Source organism: Lynx canadensis, chromosome A2 (assembly GCF_007474595.2).
Source record: "Lynx canadensis isolate LIC74 chromosome A2, mLynCan4.pri.v2, whole genome shotgun sequence".
Taxonomy (NCBI): Eukaryota; Metazoa; Chordata; class Mammalia; order Carnivora; family Felidae; genus Lynx; species Lynx canadensis.
Genome location: NC_044304.2, coordinates 138,439,207 through 138,458,853, shown reverse-complemented (window position 1 = coordinate 138,458,853; position 19,647 = coordinate 138,439,207). Strand labels below are relative to the sequence as shown.

At 36.3% G+C, this 19,647-nt stretch overlaps 1 protein-coding gene across 3 annotated transcripts in view; it reads right to left on the bottom strand.

Annotated features, from left to right (window-relative positions):
• Positions 1–19,647, bottom strand: part of CPED1 (cadherin like and PC-esterase domain containing 1) — a 268,942-nt gene that overhangs the window by 113,237 nt on the left and 136,058 nt on the right. For 2 of the 3 annotated variants that reach the window (XM_030308304.1, XM_030308306.1), the window contains 4 exons: positions 18,495–18,545; positions 13,430–13,613; positions 12,349–12,517; positions 3,685–3,732 (listed from right to left, as the gene is read on the bottom strand). In XM_030308304.1, coding sequence (XP_030164164.1) covers positions 3,685–3,732; positions 12,349–12,517; positions 13,430–13,613; positions 18,495–18,545 — 452 coding nt within the window. The remainder of the gene's footprint in view (positions 1–3,684; positions 3,733–12,348; positions 12,518–13,429; positions 13,614–18,494; positions 18,546–19,647) is intronic. The other variant, XM_030308305.1, reaches the window with a different exon arrangement.

Below are 19,647 nucleotides of genomic sequence, written 5' to 3'. Positions count from 1 at the left end.
TAAAAATATATTTAAGCTTAAACATTTTAAGATTTAAACATGGATGTTACTTCAGATGTTTCCTTGGCATAAGGAATCCATGTACTTTGTTTTTGAAAAAGCAAAATACAACAAAACAAAAAGTGAAAAACACACACAAACTTTTGATCAAGTCAGAGGCCTCTCTGATCTCTCAAGAAGCGGGATCTCGCTGAAAAGAGATCATCACTCTCTACTCTTGGATCTTTGGGGCAGTTTTGAAGAATCTGACTTTTACAAATTAGAAAGATGAATTGCAGCAATGTCTTTTCCTCTATTTTTAATGTGAAATTTAAACTTTATAGCATTTGTTATTATACCCAATAAAAAGTGAAATCTTTATTCTGTGCATCTGCAAAAGCAACTTTTGAAGTAGGATATGTCTATCAACATACTTATTAAAAGCATTTTTTCCCCCCTACAGTTTTGGAGAGTCTTAAAATCAGAGCTAGTATGGTTTAGATATTCATAATTGTTTACACATGTCTCAATAACAAAATATATTTGGGGGGTTGGTGCTTTACTTTTAGGATTTGGGACAGCTGGAAATTATTATTATTATGGTTAAAAGTGTTCTTACTGGATAATGGTGTTAAAAAGAATATAATCTTTCAGACGCTTCCTCTTAACATGGAACGCATATTATTTTATTAAGTTGAGTTAAATATGGATTGGCTATTGTCTGGTCAGTTACACATGAAGGTGACTGAGGAAATAGATTCTCAGAAAAAGCATCGAATAAAAATGACTGTGGTTTATTATTATCAATATTATTATTGTTATACAGAGAAACCTTAGTACTCCTTCTAAGGGCTAGATAGCTAATATTGCACATATTGCAGTGACAGATTCTAATTAAATGTTTAAGAAATGGGACACCGTTTCCAATCATGATACACGTATCAAATACCTTGGAGATGTGTAAGAATTCTTTTGGTATTTGCTTATCCAGAAAAAAAATAGTGATTAGTAAGGGAATCTGTGGCTCCCAGAACCCAGAGTGTTTCTTGTAAAGAGCCAGACTATATTAAGAGCCAAGAGGAAGCCAGGTTCAAAGGAAATTCATCTAATATTTGTGCTCTGGTTATGAAAGGGGTGAGAGGCTGTTCATCAGCAGCATGTGGCCAGTTGGCAAGGAGGGCTGTGGGCCAGGCCGAGGGGTTAGCGTGATCACAGATGGACTTAGCATGGGAAAGAGGATGCCAGAGAGTCCTAGGCAGTGCATGCTATTTTGGGGGCTTTGCATGAATCATTTTTTTCATTCAGTGCCAGCACTGACGTAGACAAATGTATATGTTGATTGGCTATTGAAGATCTGCAGATTACCAAAGTAAGTCCCATCTTTGGAGACATCACTCAAAAAGGATTGTTTTTTAAATGACAATTTATAACTACTTCTAAATATAATGTCTTTTTTAATAAAAACTTTTTTACTTACAGTTTTTTTAAAAAAAAATTTTTTTTTCAACGTTTATTTATTTTTGGGACAGAGAGAGACAGAGAATGAACGGGGGAGGGGCAGAGAGAGAGGAAGACACAGAATCGGAAACAGGCTCCAGGCTCTGAGCCATCAGCCCAGAGCCCGACGCGGGGCTCGAACTCACGGACCGCGAGATCGTGACCTGGCTGAAGTCGGACGCTTAACCGACTGCGCCACCCAGGCGCCCCTTTACTTACAGTTTTTATATTTTGTTACATGAAGAGGATGCTACTAAGACTTAACAAATAAGGGTATGGAATAACTGACTACATATTCTGAAGAAGAAATAGGGATCTCTTTAGTCAACCAGAGTGGTCAGCAAATTTGCAACTGATGGTTCATTTAATACATGTAGAAAGAGAAATTTTGCATTGGAGACTTAGGGATATGGAGCTGGCTCAACAACTCGGGAAACATGTCTAGGTCTGGATTCCAATAATTCTTTCACATGAGGTACAACGACTAATTGCCAGAAGGTTTGATAACCAGCCCATAGGTTTTCATCCTTACTCTGCCACTCACTGGCAATGAAACTTGGTAAATTATTAAGGATGGATGTTGGCAAGTTATTGAAGTTTATTCTTATGCAGGATGAGGGGTTGGATATTTAAGATCTCCCCAACTCTGAAGTTTAGCGCAACACTGAAATACAAGATTCACGAATAACCTTAAAATGGATATACCTGCTGCCCACAGAGCTGTTGGTCCATCCTTCCGCTAGAGACATACCAGCTACTCATATTCTCCTCTACTAGAATCTTCCCCATTAATGGCCTGGGCCATGGAGCCCTTCATCCACACAAAACCCAGCATAATTGTCCCTTTCCTCAGGACCCTTCTCACTGTATTAAATATCATACATTAGGAGAATTTTTGGAGGTCCCCTGTAACCTAGCCTCACTTGTAAATTTTCTTCTAAAGAAAAAAAATGACAAGTTCTAAACAATAACCTACAAATTAACTTTTGAGGCCAAAGTCTTTTGGAAACCATATACTTATTTCAGCAGTCTAGTTTTGGACTGGAATATAGCGGCTAACAGCAGAGCTTATGAGTAGCAAAACCCATTGCTCGTAGGTTGCAAAGCTCTGGGACCAGGCTGCCTGGGTTCCAAAACGGGCTCTGCTACTTGTAATTGTGCCTGTGGGCATTTCTCCACCTGTGAAATCATTGGGCATTATCAAAGTATCTGTCTTGTCAGTGTTTTACGTTGTGCTGAGAACAGAGCTAATGAATGTAAAGCAATTAGAATAGGACCTGGCACACAGTAAGGCCTACAAAAATGTTAGATACTACGCATTTTAAATAATCTCAAAAGTGACAAATCTCTAATCTGTGAAGATGTATTAGCATTTGGAGCAAACTCTGATTTTAAACAAGTCGGGGAGAGTTTCGCAGTTTGGGTTGAAATTATGATGTGGATTTACATGATGGGACATATTTTCTCATTTAGATTATTATCAGGTGTGAATACGTTTATTGTCATTTGAAGTGATGGCTTTCAAAAGTGACAGTACTTTTTAAAAAAAAATTATACACACTAAAAAATTAAATTACATTATAGTTATACCTTCCGTCTGATGACATTTAGGTATCATACATCTTTGTCCTTGGCTGCTCATTATAAAAATGGCGCAGGAACACTGATCTTCTCACCTTTAAAGTAATCCGCCAGATAATATCTGTGAAGGATGTCCCAGCATTTGGCAAAGAAATACTTCTCCTCTTTTTGTGAAGTAACTCTCTAGTTCTCAGTCTATGAGACTGCCAATATGATGGCATACAAAATTAGTTGTGCAACTATCAATTTTAAAACACGTTCAGGACGAATTTTACATTGAATTCTGGAAGTTTCATTTTATTCCATTTACCATAAAATTTATTGTATAATTTAGTACAGGTGGTTGCTCTGCAAAGCCCTTCATGTTTTTATATCTTATTAAATCTAAACTTAAATATAAGGAATTTAAAAATCTCCAATTCAGTTTATTAGACCTCAGTTTTTTAAAAAGCCTATTTTAAACTTTCCTCTTATACCAACCTGAAGACATTTTATTTGTCTATTTATGTTTGGCAAACTTGTATTTTGAGCTCTGTCTGTAGCACCAGCATTATTCCAAATTCTAATTATATTAACTCAGTTTTTCCTTAAAACCACTCTATGGGATCAGTAGTATTATATCCCTACCTGACAGATGAGAAACTGGTCCAAGTTCTCCAACACGTAAGTGGTGAGCTGTGAATCAAATTCAGACAGCACAAATAATATTTTGATCAAAGTATTTAAGAGAAGTTACTCCACTTCAAAGAAAAATTTTCCCTTCCTTGGTGATTCTTAAACCTTTGAAATCTGGGTCTCTTAACTTTATCAGTAATTTAACTTTAAAATAACCTATGAGGTCTGGAAAAATCATTCTCAAGCATTTGGGTCAGGGGAGGGGGTGGTTGGACGAGGTAAAAGCCCAGGAATGTCAGTGAAAGTCTGCCCCACATTGCTGAAGAATGAGATCCTAAAGAGATGGGGGGCCACTGGGGTGGAGAGACCTGGTCTGCTTTGAAGAATGAGGTCATGTTCAATGTTTTAAACTCATTAGTCCTGCCTAAAAAAAGGATGTGGATGAAAAAGGAAAAAAAAAGACAAATTAGCATCATTTTCCAAAGAAGTTAAATATGTCAGGCTGTAGAGTGTCCTAATTCTGCCTTCAGGGAACATATGTCAAACTAACTTGTAGTTCTGCAATCGGTGAAACTGTCTGCAAGGAATACCCCATCCCTCATTCTTGTTCCTACAACACATACCTACTGAAGGAAATGTTACAGTTGGTCAGACGCATGTAGAAATTTTGTTTGCATTACCTAATTAAGCCTTTGGGCCAACCTTTCTTTGAACAAAAAACAATTTGTTATAGCTTGATGAGAGAAAGCACATCAATGGCTTTGACTAATGACAGTATAAAGAGTCCAAGTGACATATTATTAATTTTCCCCATGTTTCCAGGACCACCATTACCTACAACTTATAACCACTTTCTGAGAGAAGAAGAGGGAGAAAGAGAATCTCAAGCAGGATCCATGCCCAGAGTGGAGCCCAACACGGGCCCCATCCCACGACGACCCTGAGATCATGACCCGAGCCGAAATCAAGAGTCAGACGCTTAGCCGACTGAGCCACCCTGGTGCCCTTAAGTTGTCTTATACGTAGCCAAACTCTGTTGTTTGATGGGGCCAAAAAAAAAAATTTTTTTTAATGTAAGTCATATTCTAGGCTTGGTTTGGTAGGGACAGAAGAACCTATTAAATGCCTAATCCAGGACCCAAGCTCTCTCCCCTCTCTTGCCACCATCCTCACTATCTTGCTGTGTACCTTTGCTAGAGTTAGTTTGGACTTCAGAAATGGGGAAGAAATGGAGAAACAGATAAAAGCTCAAGGGGCCCTTTGGAGCAATGAAAGCCCACAAAGAAGTGGGTATTAGGATTCGGAGTTATCAAAAAAGAAACCCCATTTATCTGCTTCGCTTTTAGCCACAGCTTCCTTCAAAGTTTCAAATGTCACATTTGAAATCTGGTTACTCTAACAGAATATTTTATTTAAAGACCTGCCAGCGTTCTTTTCTGTTTCCCTGTGAAGTTTTGAAATCAGAAGACTAATTCGTTAACTTCAAACAAAAATGAGTGTACATATACAGAAGATTGTACTCAGAGAAACTTCTGGATGCTGAAGCCAAGAAGATCTCATTCTCTTCCACACTGTATTGGTGCGGCTGCACTAATGATAGTAGAAGTTTGTTTCTTCTTGCAAAGGAAGCAGATGTGACTTGGAGAAAGAAACATGGAGAACAGATGTGCTGGGCAAAAGTTTTTATTTAAGTGGTAATTTATCTGACCATAAGTTATATTAACTCATGAGGTGAGTGTTTAACATAGCTCTTTTTCACCAACTCAGAAAGATAATTTATATAAGCACTCAAACAGATCATGAACTAAAGAACACAGCCCTCTCCATCTTCACTTGCTTTTTAAAAAAGCTGAATGCTAAATAAAAACTCCCAAGCCTAGGATGTATGTGAATGCTTACTGGCCACTGAGGGGGCTACTGCAGTAAAAATGTCTGGGTGTGTGCGAACGGCTCATGGAAATAACATTTCACTCCCCTTGCTGCTACATAGGCTCTTGAAGAATCCTGGTAAAGGTGTTCTCAGTCCCTGCACAGAACCTAAAACACCTGCAAAGGGCTAAGTTTAAGTCAAGAGCATTTAACTTGAAAGAATCCCTACAGCCTGGGTCATTGATAATGCTATGGATGCCTCTGCTATACATCTTTTAGAGTGAAGAAGGAAAGTGGGCCAACTTCTCTATTATGCATAATGGGAACCATGCCTACAGCACATAGTACTAATTTTAGGAGCCCAAGAAACTATTTTAATATCCTGTCTAATTAGAAGAAAAAAACAACTCTTCAAAGTGTGTATGTATGTATTCATGTGAGTATACCAACACAGTTGAAAAATATAATTTTAAGTATTTTTTTCATGAAAGAAGGGGTCCATGAAGGCAAAGGTGCCTAGGACTCATGAACGTCTGGAATACAACTGTGTGGATCAGCTCAGGTAACTCATTCTCCTTTCTACTTCCCAAACAGTTCTTCCTGTCCTGATTCCTTTCAAATTCTAGTATCCTCGCTATTATTGGCTTCTACTTCTTTTGCTATTCTCTATCTTTCTTTCTTCTTCTTCTCCTTCTCTATATAACTGCAGGTAAGTCCTAGAGGTGCTTCTGAGCAAAAAGAGTTTTCATGATGATGATGATGCTAGTCACGATCATGATGAAGATGCTAATTCAATGCTGACTGAGTACTTAATCATGTACGAGGCTTGTGATAAAACTTTGCATTTGTCATCTAGTTGAATACTTTGAACTATTCTATAAGATAGGTTCCATTACTAGTTTTATTCTTAAAAATAAGGACACTGAGGTTTAGAGAGCTTATATGCTTTGCATTAGGAGATACAGCAAATTAGGCTAGTTAGAACCAGAGGTGGGACTGAAACCCAGGCTTCCCTGATAGCAATTATGGTCATAAGCCTTGGAGTCCATGGCTTTTAACTTATGATTTTTTTAAAGTAGGCTCCATGCTCAGCACAGGGCTTGAACTCATGACCCTGAGATCAAGAGTCACATGCTCTACTGACTGAGCCAGCCAGGTGCCCCTATGGCTTTTAACCACTAGGTTAGGAAAATGGCCTGACATAATTTGCTAAGATGCAAAATTTGCTCTATAAAATAATTTTGACGGACAAAAGGGACTTTCATCCTGTTCACAGCACAAGAGAAAACTCTGACATTTACAATGAAGACATTCTCTTCTACATGTGTGAGTACTAAATGTAGTATTTATTCACGGATTCAGGAACCTATTAATTTTCACTCATTAAATAAGGCAGAGAGCTATCATGACAAATCACTGAAGGTGGAAACTGACCCTTGAAGGGCCTGTTCTTAATACCTTTGAGACATATCACCAAAATAGAAAACCCTTAAAATTAAATATAAATATATAAATTAATATAAATATAAATAAATACATAACTTTATAAATGAATATAAAAATATAAAAATAGCCTAAGACTTAATTTTTCTCTTAGAAGGAGTGGGGTGAGGTAGATAATAAAAATCACTTATAGAATCTTATCTGTTTGTGTGAGGTTTGTGTAAGTAAGAGTATGAAAGTAAGGTCCTTTCACACTGGTGAATGTATCATTGAAATATTGTCAAATTGTCAGCTCCACAATACATTCTTCTCACTAGGATAAAGTTTATGTGGACAAAGGGCTTTTTAAGTGCTGCAAAAATGTATTGTGGATGTTTTAAATAGAAACAATAAAGTAGTGAGTTGTGTCAAATAGTAAAAATGATTAACTGTTAACTGCTTTAATGTGTAATCAGGCATTATATATATATATATATATATATATATATATATATATATAAAGCCTATGAATTGGAAAGCATTTTAACAATTAGTAGAAATAATAGGAGTCTGACTAATTCCAATATGTAAAATATTAGACCTGATTTAAATACTGGGACCAATAAAGATAGACTGATACTGATACCAGGATATATATGGTGTCTCGTAAAATATTAGGTGTTAGCTCTAAAATGTTTCCAATAGATACTCTATGGAAGGGAAGATTCTGATTCCATAACATTTCTCATCAAAATAGAGATTATGAAGACCTCAGAATTTTGCAATGATTCTAGAACATCATAAAAATTATCATTGTATATGACCATGAAAACAAATTTTAGCTAACTAAATTTTAACAGGTTACATTCTGGCCGAATGAGTTTCCTAAAGAGGTTAATTAGATTATAAGTATAATAAAAGTTTCAGATTCTGCATTCCAGAGTAATGATTAAGGGGATCAGTTTGAAGTCTGTCAGACCTGTATTCAAACACCGCCTTTGCTACTAATTACATATGTTTTATTTATTTATTTAAACTTTTTTTTAATGTTTATTTTTGAGAGACAGAGCGTGAGTGGGGGAGGGGCAGAGAGAGAGAGAGAGAGAGAGAGAGAGAGAGAGAGAGAGAGTCTGAAGCAGGCTCCAGGCTGTCAGCACAGAGCCCTACGTGGGGCTTGAACTCACAAGCCATGAGATCATGACCTGAGCCGAAGTCAGATGCTTAACCAACTGAGCCACCCATGTACCCTGTATGTTTTAAAGTCTTATGTTCTCCATCTGTCAAAGGCTGCGGCAATTGTCACCTGCATTTAAGGTTGTGGAAAACATTAAATAACATAAAAAGGTAAAGTGCTTAGCATCGTGTCTGGCATATAATAAAAGTTCTATAAATATTGCATTGTTCCTACCTCTGCTGCTATTGTATCTCCTACAGTACATGACACATTTGTAAGAACAAAGAGCATAGCAGAAAAATTATTAAACAGTTGCTAGTTGGGAGTCTTTTACTACAACACAGGCTCTATTGTTGAAAAACTGAATCACTTTTTTCTGGTGTCCTGGGGTAGGCAAGGTAACTAAAAATCACTAAAATGAGTATTTAATAGTTATTACAACTTTGGAAATGAACAAAGGCATTTTAAGTGGTCACTGATAAATGCTCTTCTATTCTTTTATTATGGGTATTTGCTAAAATATTAGACAATTATCACATGAGCTGTTTTGTAACCGTTGTGTCGAGAATAAGTGCAAATATAGATGGGAAAATTATAAAGTATTTCCAAATGCTGTAACTGGAGTCATTTACACATCATTTAATAGTTCACCATATAGATCACTAATTAATTTTTTCAATAAGGCAGCAAATGTCAGTTTTAAATCTATAGCTAAATACTGGACAAATCCTTTTCAAAAGCTGAAATTTTTTCTTTCCTTGGTATTTTCCCTTTATTAATTGTAATTTATTTTAAAATGAAAGCTGTTTCCAACAAATGGATCCTTGAAATGTAGTCTCCTACACTTCTGCTCTATGGCCTTTCTGTAGATTTTATTTATGGCTCTATTCTGGCACAACACTTTGGGGGCAAAATGTGTATGAGCCCATAGATCATTTATACAAATCAATTTCTGTGGATGCTGTATTGTTATCCATGTCAAAAATTTTTGATTTGGAAAGAGATATTAAAAGAAATATTTCCCCATATGTGTTTTAATTTCCTTAGAACATAAATATATTTTATTAATTCCAAAGCATGACATATTCCAGCCATAATAACAGTTTATTACTTTCTAAATCCTTCTTCCTAACAGCAAAACATTATGCTATTTATGGGTAAATCAAAATGAAATAACAGTCTAGGTATGTTATATGACTTTTTTATGTTTCATTAAGAATCATGTTTTCTATAATTGAATGCATATTTCTGATTATAATTACATTAGGCAGGAAAGATGGCAAATTAATGAGAAGAATAAAGAGCTGTCACAGTATTACCAACTACAGAAATGATTAAAAAATACAAGGATGAAAAAAGATAAGAGTGAGTCTTCAACATTCAACGTTGAAGGATTACCTCTAACCTATTCATACTTGGAGTAAATCCACTACAGATTTACTAGATTTATAAGTGGAAAGTAGAAAAGTAGGCCTGTTATTGGTATATATCAGTGGTTCTCAACTGGGGTCAATTTTGTCCCCTAGGGGACATTTGGCAATGTCTGGAGACATTTTTGGTTGTCACAGCTTGGAGAGGGTATGCTTCCGAAATGTAATGGATAGAAGCCAGGGATGCTGCTAAACATTCTACTGTGCTCAAGATAGCTCCCCAAAATGAAGCATTACCTGGCCACAATATTGGCAAGGTTGAAAAACTTCAGACCAAATCTAGTTGTTTTCCATCAGTTGTGTAAATTAGCCCTTTCTCCTTCACTGGTAATAACTAAACTATGAGTTGCCTCTATGGCAACCATATACAAATTCCAACTGGCAATATAATTAGAAATAGACACTAAACTCAAGCAGTTAATTATGGCCAAGCAGGTATTTAACAGTATTTGATCATATAAATGATTTAAAATGTCTATTAACAAATTAATTAAATTATCTTATTATTCACCAAAATGTCAAAGTGATTGATTTTTTAATTGACTAGTATGCCTTCTATTTGCCTTCTCCTCACTTTTAGTCTTTTGGTGAAAAGCTAAAATGAATAGTCGATATCCAGAAGGTGAGAGAGTGTTAGAAGGAGAAATTAGGAGGCTTGATTAACCACAAACTGGATACTCTTTTTTGGATATTTTAAGGTAGATCACCTCTTATGCTTGTTTAAAAGTTAATAATGGCACCCATTAGGACAAAATCTAATTTGATATATAAAGAAGAAATGTAATTTTTCCCCTTAACCAACAAAATATAATTGAAGTTTAGCTCATTTCCTTTCTTTTGGTACCTGCAAGCTTTAGGGATTCAAACACAATGGTCTACCATTTAATATGCAATAGTTTGGACTCTAGACTTCAACATGAGAATATAGAGAAGGCACTATGGTTCTTGATAAAAAAGAAAAAGAATAATTTAGAATAACAAAAGTTCATGAGTCTCATAATGTATATGTGTTTATTAATTTGGAAACTCTGGAATAGCTGAGAATTAATAGGAGTTCAAAAATTGTATCCCTTACTCTTTGTATTCTGAACATCATTATGGTGCCAGTTTGCAGTGAAAGTTCAAGACTCTAATGAGATTAAGCATAAAGTAGAAATAAGGGAAAGGTCTCTGGATTAGAACTATCACTGGAGCCTAGGGTGAGAAAATCTTACCTCTGCCATTGACTTCTCCAAGTTCCTGAGGCCACACATGCCTCAATAAATGTCTAAATCAATCCTTATTATTCATTCATTATCTCTTTAGTCGTTTGACAGTTTGTAAAAGGAAGGCTAAAAAAATACTAGTGCTTATTAGACACTTTTCCATGTTATAAAATATAGTACTGCTATGGGACCACACATAAACTTTAAATTAAAACCTTCTGGAAAGGATTCTTATAAATGACTAAAATACTTTTCTGCAATCATCTGTAGGATACATCCCACAAGAATTTTCTAATATTTTTCTTCCTATCATAGTAACAAATTCCTAATATAATCCATTGTCTAAGGAAGCTGCATGGTAATTAACTTATTTTTGATGAATATAATATTTGAAAAGAGATGCATGTCTTGGAAGATAATACATACTTCCCCACTAATGCTTCGCTCTTAGATGTATAACTTACATTCAGCATACGTAATTTGTGTATAGCAAGATACATTTAGATATACTTTATATACAACAAATTGCACCGATCTTAAGTTCATAGTTAGATTTTTTATTTATTTATGTACCACCTGGTTATATATGTGACCACCATCTAGATTTGGAAGCATGTTTGGGGATGAGTGGGCAGGCCAGATGAGCGGAAGGATAAAATACACTCTGACAAAGAATGGGTAGAGGGGGAGAGAACACTTATCTGGCCACTACATTTAAGGCAACATGGTACTCATCCTACTCACTGAGTCTCAGTCAGCTACTTCTCTCCTTTGTTAATCCTCTGTGCTTCAGTGGACCCAACAGGCTGTCAGTCATTGAGACACGACATATTTGCAATTATACTTTCTAAGTGAATTAGGAGATCTGATAAGAGTATCAATTACTACTTCTCCGGAAGGATCTCCAGTGAGGGTATATGATGCGAGGAAATGTGGTAGGTTATACCTAGAATCCTAACAAAAGGAAGAAACAGAGGAAAGAACCACCAAAATAGATAAAGTCTCTGGATAGAAGTCACCGTCCAACATCAACAGGGCTACATAACGGTATGTGCTGCTCACAAGAGAAACTACGGCCTTTAGGAATGATTAAGATGCAGGACGTGCAGGAAAAATATATATACTCAAGCAAACTTCATTTCATTCATCTGGTATCCCTTCCATAAAATAGCTTCACAGATTTTCCTCTAATTCTTTAAAATAAACTCCACTGAATCTAGTTTAAAATTTCAGAGTAGGTTCAGGTACAAATCCAAGAAACACAGCACAATTTAAAATGGAAATGTAAAAGCAATTTTATAACTAAGTGTGAGCACTCAGACATTTTTTTTTCAATATTAACCACAACGAGTCCACTGAACACAGTACGTGTAGGGAGGAGCCACCACACTAGAAAGAAAACCACTGGCAGCAAGGTATCTTAAATACCTGGCTGGGGCCCTTTCTCTTTTAAAATGAGACCAGTTTGGATTTGAAAAGCATACATTTTTTCCTAACAATTTTCACTTGGCATTTTGCACCTGGGTTAACAGATCACTCCCAATTCAACCCAAGTGCAAATGTAGAATTCACTTACCTGCACAAACCCGCATGCTGAGAAGTCCTCAAACAAGGGCAGACTTGGACGATCTTCTCTGTAGATGGTGAGCTTGTATGTGATCAGGGTCTCACCCTGTGCTGGAGACTCATCTGCCACAAACATTGAGATTTTGTTCATTCCCAAGCCCAGAGGGTAGTTGGCAAAGCTGGAGAGAGACAGAGAGAGAGAGTAATATTTATTCAGCCCAAATGGATTTATATATCAATATTCATTACATGCCTAGTTTGCATACAAAAGTAGATAAGGTCTATACAACTTCATAAGAAACTTAAAATATGAAAAAAGTTTTCATTATGTTTCATAGTACTTTGGTATGCCAACAGTTATCTTGTAGAGCAATTCAGGTCCTCTGTCAACAACAGAGAAGGAAACTCATATTTATTAACCACTTCTCAGGGTCATACATTATCTGATTTAATACTCAAAACAACTCTATGCCCAAAGTCCCATGGTACGGTCAGGGCTGGAACCCAGGTTGGTCTGACTTGAATCCTCTTTTCTTGCTACTGGACTCTCTTAGCTCCCAGGATGCCCAGTGTATTTCTTTCCCTACAGCACGGGAACATGAGTATCTTCCTTGCCTTGGACATGGCATGTAACAAAGTTCTACCTGCTGTTCAAAATTGTAAACAAAAGAGTCAGTGATTCTCAAAAGGGTCAATAGAAAAAAATTCCACGAGACTGGGAAAGTTAGTGTTAGCATGTTCATAAATTGTCATGAAAATTTTATTCAATCCCTGAATATTCAAAATCTTGAGGAGTGGGGTTAGGGTAGAAGGAAGCTACCCTTGATGAGTCTCTTTAATATTTCACATAACAAGATCCTCTCTTGCTCAACATTGTTACAAAGATTAGGTACAAATATTGCTAAAAGATCAGTAGAGCACTGATGTGTTCTTTTTAACCACATGACACCTGAAAGGTAAAGGATTTCACACCCTGGTGATCTCTCCAACTGATCTTACGCTTCAGATTTTCTAAATCTTCAAAGGATGCTTCAAATATCTGCTTCCCATTATTATGTCTCCACTCAGCCCTGGTCAACATCCCCCCGTACCTTGTTCCTGCCCGATCGTGCAGGTACACCTTGCACTGACAATTAGAAGTCTCTGCTCCAATTGTCACTGTTACCACGTCAAATGGAACTTCAGAGTAATAATCTTTGATCTTTGGGTTAAATTCAGGATTCAGTTCCAAATGTGGATGTGTGAGGATCTGTTTGATATAACATTGTGTGTCATCTGTTAAAAGAAAAAATAACAGCAAAACAAAAAAACAAACAAAAAAAAGACAACTGTGAAATGGATAAATGTTGAAAACTCATTTATGATTATCCTTTGAACAACCTTAGTCATTGACTTAGTGATCAGTGCTGATTTTCTGCTTGGCACTCTGGTCATATTTGATTTGTGGCTTCAGCTGAATTTTCTATTTGTCAGATTTTGTACAATTTGCCTTATACACAGCTGTTGACTTTAGCTGGCATTAGACAGTTGCTAGTTTTTGCTCAGTCCTTATACGTTTGAAGGCAGAGAGAAGGCGGGAAAATGTCTCACCAGTGGATTGATAACACGTTCATGACATTTACTGCATGTATCAAGCAACTGGTGAATGGGGACGATGACTCTGAGGTGGTAACAGAAGGGCGTCAGCAGGGAATGAGGAAAATTTCTTAATAGGGAGAGTCATTAAACTGCCATTGAATTGATATAGTAGCTTACAGGCAGTAGGGTGGAGTGAAGAATGTGAAATCCAATATTACAGCAAACATTTAGATACAAAAACATCAGCAGGACATCCTGAGACCCCCCTCCCTACTCCACCCAGGTCACCTCAGCATAAGGAAGTACCCTCAAGTATGAGAAGGAAATGGCATACTCTATTCAATCTTGTCATGGAACCTAGCATATTACTTCATACCACTGATTCTAAGTCATTTGAAAAATATGTTTCCATGCGATAGCCCGATTTTTTACAAAAGGATCTTGAGGAGTAAAAGAAAAATACATTTGTAGGCACACACACCAGCCACTGCTAAATTATATTGCGTCATGTTTGGGATAAGTAAATTACTCAAAAGAAGTTTAGCAAACATTTTTCAAAGAAATATTAATAAGTATTTTGCTCCATAAATACTTTTCAGTAGTTCACAAAATTCCAGTAAATGAGAAATTTTATAGAAATCGGTAAAATGAAAGTATCTTTTGCCTTTTAAATAAGATGTTCAATGACGGTTAACAACATGGCAACAGAAAAAGGGAACATGGAATTCGTTGCAGGAAGCTATCCACCGAACTTAAAGCAAGTAGATTATCTCATCAGCTGTACCTCTTCCCCTCTCTGTATACAGTTATCACAATGATTTTTCTACAATCAGTTCTGGGTCAGCTTCAATTCTTTAATGGTTTCTCATTATCTCCCAAATTTAGTCCAAGCTCCTAATAAAGCAGACAAGGCATTTCACAATCTCTTCCTTGTCTTCCTCTCTCGTTACATCCCCGTTATATCCTGCATTTTGTGACTTAAGGATGCCGAATTTTTTATATTTCTTTGGCAGACACGGGGATGTACCACCAAATCCGTGGCAGTGGAAACCGCCAACCTTCTGGGTGTCTGGACTCCAGTTCTGAGGCCTGTGTCTCAGTACAACTTCCATCAGGCACTAATGAGAATGAAAACGAAAAATGAAATTGAAAAAAAAAAAACCTACGTACTTCTGACCCACATTGTATAGTTTTCCCAGATTTTGAAAGAAAAAAACTCCTCAGGTACAAATTAGGAATAAATAATAATACAATAGATACATTGTAATTTCATTGTAGGGAAAAGTCTTAATAAAAAATAAATGACTAGTCAATTTGGTTAAATAATTGGGGAAACTACCGACTTTATTGATTTTACTTGTTACCAAATATTTGATCTGGCTGAAAAACGTAGGTGGACTGCATCTATAATTTTGATGATCATGTCAACTTTTGAAATTTCTATAACAAAAGAGAAACCAATGAAAGAATGAGGGCAAGATTATATTATTAGATCTCATCCTAAAAAGGACCATAAGTTTTTATTTGAATTCAACCACTTATTAATAATGCATTCTTTTTTTTCAAAGATTCCCCCCACCCCCAGCACATTCTGTGTTCAAGGCACTGAGATAAGCACAGTAAAAAACAGGCTATTGTTGGTCGTGAGATCTGACTCAAATGGAGACTGTGAACCTAACATAACACTTTAAGCAGGCTGGAGTCCAGAGATATAAAATGTGCTTTTGGGAGGACCATTTCCTAAGTAGAAAAGGGAATACATAAACACTGGCATTACTCTTTTATGTTCAAAACCAGCTAAATGAATAACCAAGTAGAAGCTTTATTTTTTCTTTTTTTTTTTTTTTTTTTTTTAATTTTTTTTTCAACGTTTTTATTTTTGGGACAGAGAGAGACAGAGCATGAACGGGGGAGGGGCAGAGAGAGAGGGAGACACAGAATCGGAAACAGGCTCCAGGCTCCGAGCCATCAGCCCAGAGCCTGATGCGGGGCTCGAACTCACGGACCGTGAGATCGTGACCTGGCTGAAGTCGGACGCTTAACCGACTGCACCACCCAGGCGCCCCGAAGCTTTATTTTTTCAAAACAGTAACCACAGAGGACGTACTTTAACTTCAGATGATATATTTTTATAAATCAGTCACTGAGAGTTGATTTCCCTGCAGTTCACACTTTCACTTAACAGTGAAAGTTTCCAGTGGGGCTTGCCCATTATAACACCGCAACTCAGCCCTACACGAGACCAAATGTGTAAGGAATTCTCGTAAGCAGGATTCTAGCAAGTGCTTGTTTTTGGTTTCATCAGAATCTCTCCACCTCCGGCTGGAGTGCTCCAACCTAAACCCCTGCTTAAAGGCTGATTTATCTCGACTTGATCTTCACCTGAATCATCAGTGCTGCTGATACACCTGGAGTTTCACTGGCATCCTTCCCAGCCCGGGGCCAGCACGCCTCAGGCCAGCTCACCTAGATCCACGGAGAACCCAGTGCCAGCTATGGCGGTAGCAGGCTGCTTAGCCTCTTTGGCAAGCATATTTGGGAAAGCTGTTTGAAGTTTTGGTTGTGTTTAATGAATCCTTTTAACCACAGAGTTTTATTGCCCTCTTGAGGGATAATCATAACTCATATTAAACACGAGAACAGCCTAGACTCTGAAGGATAATCCCACCTGTTCTGAGGCATCATCAAGTTATTTTTTAAACCTTAAATTATACCATAAAAGTGGGAAGATTAATTATGCGGACCCAGGTAGGACTAGTTTTTATCAACATAAAAACATGAACTAAGCTAAAGAGCTTATCTAACACGTTCACCTCCTCCAGAACACGTTACTTGGGAACTGGAAAAAAAAAAAAAAAGAGATTATCCCCATACAGTTGTTTCATTTTATAAATTATAAAATAGAATACCAAAGAGGTGAAGTGGCTTTCCTGATGCTGCATCTACCCCAGAACCTAGCACTTGACGAATATGCATTCCTAATTTTTTAATGTTTATTCATTTTCGAGAGAGAGCGGAAGAGAGGGAGAGCAAGTGGGAGAGGGGCAGAGAGGGGGTTGCAGGGACAGAGGATTCGAGGATGGCTCCATGCTGACAACAGAGAGCCCGATGAGGGGCTCGAACTCGTGAGCCATGACATCATAACCTGAGCTGAAGCCGGAAGCTTAACCTACTGAGCCACCCAGCCACCCCCAAATGTGCATTCTAGTCTTGCTCCTGGTTTTCTCCCTAGTACTTTACCCACTATAGCTAGGCACCAGTCTCCCAAAGTTGCATGTATTTTTCTAGAAGAGATTGGATGGCAAGTGCAGGGAGGGAAGGGCATAAGTGATATCTGTTCTTTTTTCCTGATCAGCAAAATTTTATTTAAAATGTTGCTTTTTTAATTGAATGTATTTGTTGATTCTATTATGCCATACTATTATATAACCTCTCAGTCTACCCCAATTTTAATGATAGTGTTAAAACATAATGAATTAAATCGTATTATAGAAGATACAAATTAGATTTTATTAAATTGGAAGACTTTTATTTATAATAAATTAAACTTTAATCTATAAATTTTATTTTTTTCCAGATTTTATGTTTTCCTGGAATAGATTTTTTATTTGTGAAAGGCTAAATTTTCTAAGTGCATGTTTTAGCACTATATATATATATATATATTCAAATAGCAATATATATATTCAAAAAGCAAACCTGCTCAGTAAACTCTTATTATTCTATCATATTATTATAAAGTATTAAGATAACTCATGAGCTTTAAACAAAGAATTGGAAGACCCAGCTTTGATCCAGCTCAGGTATTTAACAGTCCTGTGATCCTGGAAAGATCAATTAGATTCATTCTCTCTCTCTCTATTCTATTCTATATATATCCTATTCTCTGTATATTCTCTCTTTCTATATTTCTCTCTATATATTCTCTAGATATATTGGCAAGGTCACTGGAATAATGCTGACCAGAGTGAACAAAATTATTTTTACATCCTAAAATCTATATAACACTTGAAATGTATTACTATAATATATATACTATTTTTCTTGATTATACTTTGGTTTAAAAAAATCACGAATTTTAAGAAAATAAGTTAAAAAGCAGCTTAAAAATTCTCAATTCTAATAAAGAAAATTCAACTCAAGTATTATCCATTATGTCAATAATCTGACAGAAAAGGAATCCCTGTGGGGTGGTGAGAGCCCTAAAAATCAATGTATAAAGCAGATAAGCTTAAGTGTTTCCACTTGAACAGTCTCCAAGGCAAAGCCTTAATACCCTAAGGACTCCTCAAAATGAGTTTGAAAGTCACTGTCCTTAAACAAACACATGAGCATAATATTTCATGTTCAAAAACAGATATAAAAATGCTCTTCTTATGCAAAAGGGACGGATAACAACTTATTCAGAAACTTCTAAAAACGTTCTTAATATTTTATTATTTGTTTATTTATTTATTTTACTGCAATATTAATATTGTAGTCTATACGTGTCCAACTATGAGAAAATGACGATTTCTTCAACACAGGGCTGTGCCTCACTATTGGTTATGCCACTGAAAGACTTTAATTGGAACTCACCATTACTACAATGAACTTCTTTGGTTTCACTCATAATTCGTGGAACAGAAGCTAAAAAAAGAAAAGTTAATTTAAAATGAAAACTATTAATCAAAACAAAAAGAATACATATTCATTAATCTCAAACAGCACAACTTAGTAAAACACATATTTTATTACTTAACTTATTACATCAGAAAGCACTTCTTAGTTAAACTGAAAGCTATGTAAAATAAAAGAAGTTACTCGGTTCAAATCTCAGAAGAATGAGTTTTCCAAATAGGAAAATATTAGGGGAGAAAAATGAATGGTCTAAATGTCTCCATTGCCTGAAGGTGATCTACTGAGATTCCTTCTAGTTCTATGATTTTATGACTTTAATATCCCAAATCATTAGAATTACAGAAATTCTATCCAGTTGATTCCACTGACATTTACTCTTAAGTTTCTGAATCGAACCAAACATCTCTATAAAAAACTCCTTAGTAAATACTGATGGAACAAAGGAATGAATAAACGTACTCAGAATGCTTAAATTATTCATTTAAAGAGAAAAAATGGTGGGAACCAGAAAGAGAGTAGCAGTTTATAATCAGTTCTTCACTGGGCTTACCACTTCATTCTATTGAATCAGTCTTTCTCAAACTTTAGCATGCCTCAGAATCAACTGAAGGGCTTCTTAAAATACAGAGTGCTGGGGTGCCTGGGTGGCTCTATGGGTTAAGCACCTGAACTCAGGCATGATCTCGCGGTTTGCAAGTTAGAGCCCCACATCAGGCTCTCTGCTGTCAGCACGGAACCTGCTTTTGATCCTCTGCCCTCCTCTCGTTCTGTCCCTCCCCTCGGCTTGGATTCCCTCTCCCTCAAAAAATAAAATAACACTCAAAATAAATAAACACTTAAGAAAAATACAGAGTGCTGGGTCTCATACCCAGAAAAGTAGGATTCTGATTCAGCAGATATGAATCATCTAAATTTCCCAGGTGATGTTGATGTTTCTTCTGGTCTAGGGGCCACACATGTTGAGAACCACTGTATTGTATTAAACCTTGATTTGTACTAGGAAAATTTTGATTTCTAAAAAATTGCAGACATGTAGTACTTCTTTTCATCTTTTATTCTTTTTTTTTAAATTTTTTTTTAAATTTTTTTTTTCAACGTTTATTTATTTTTG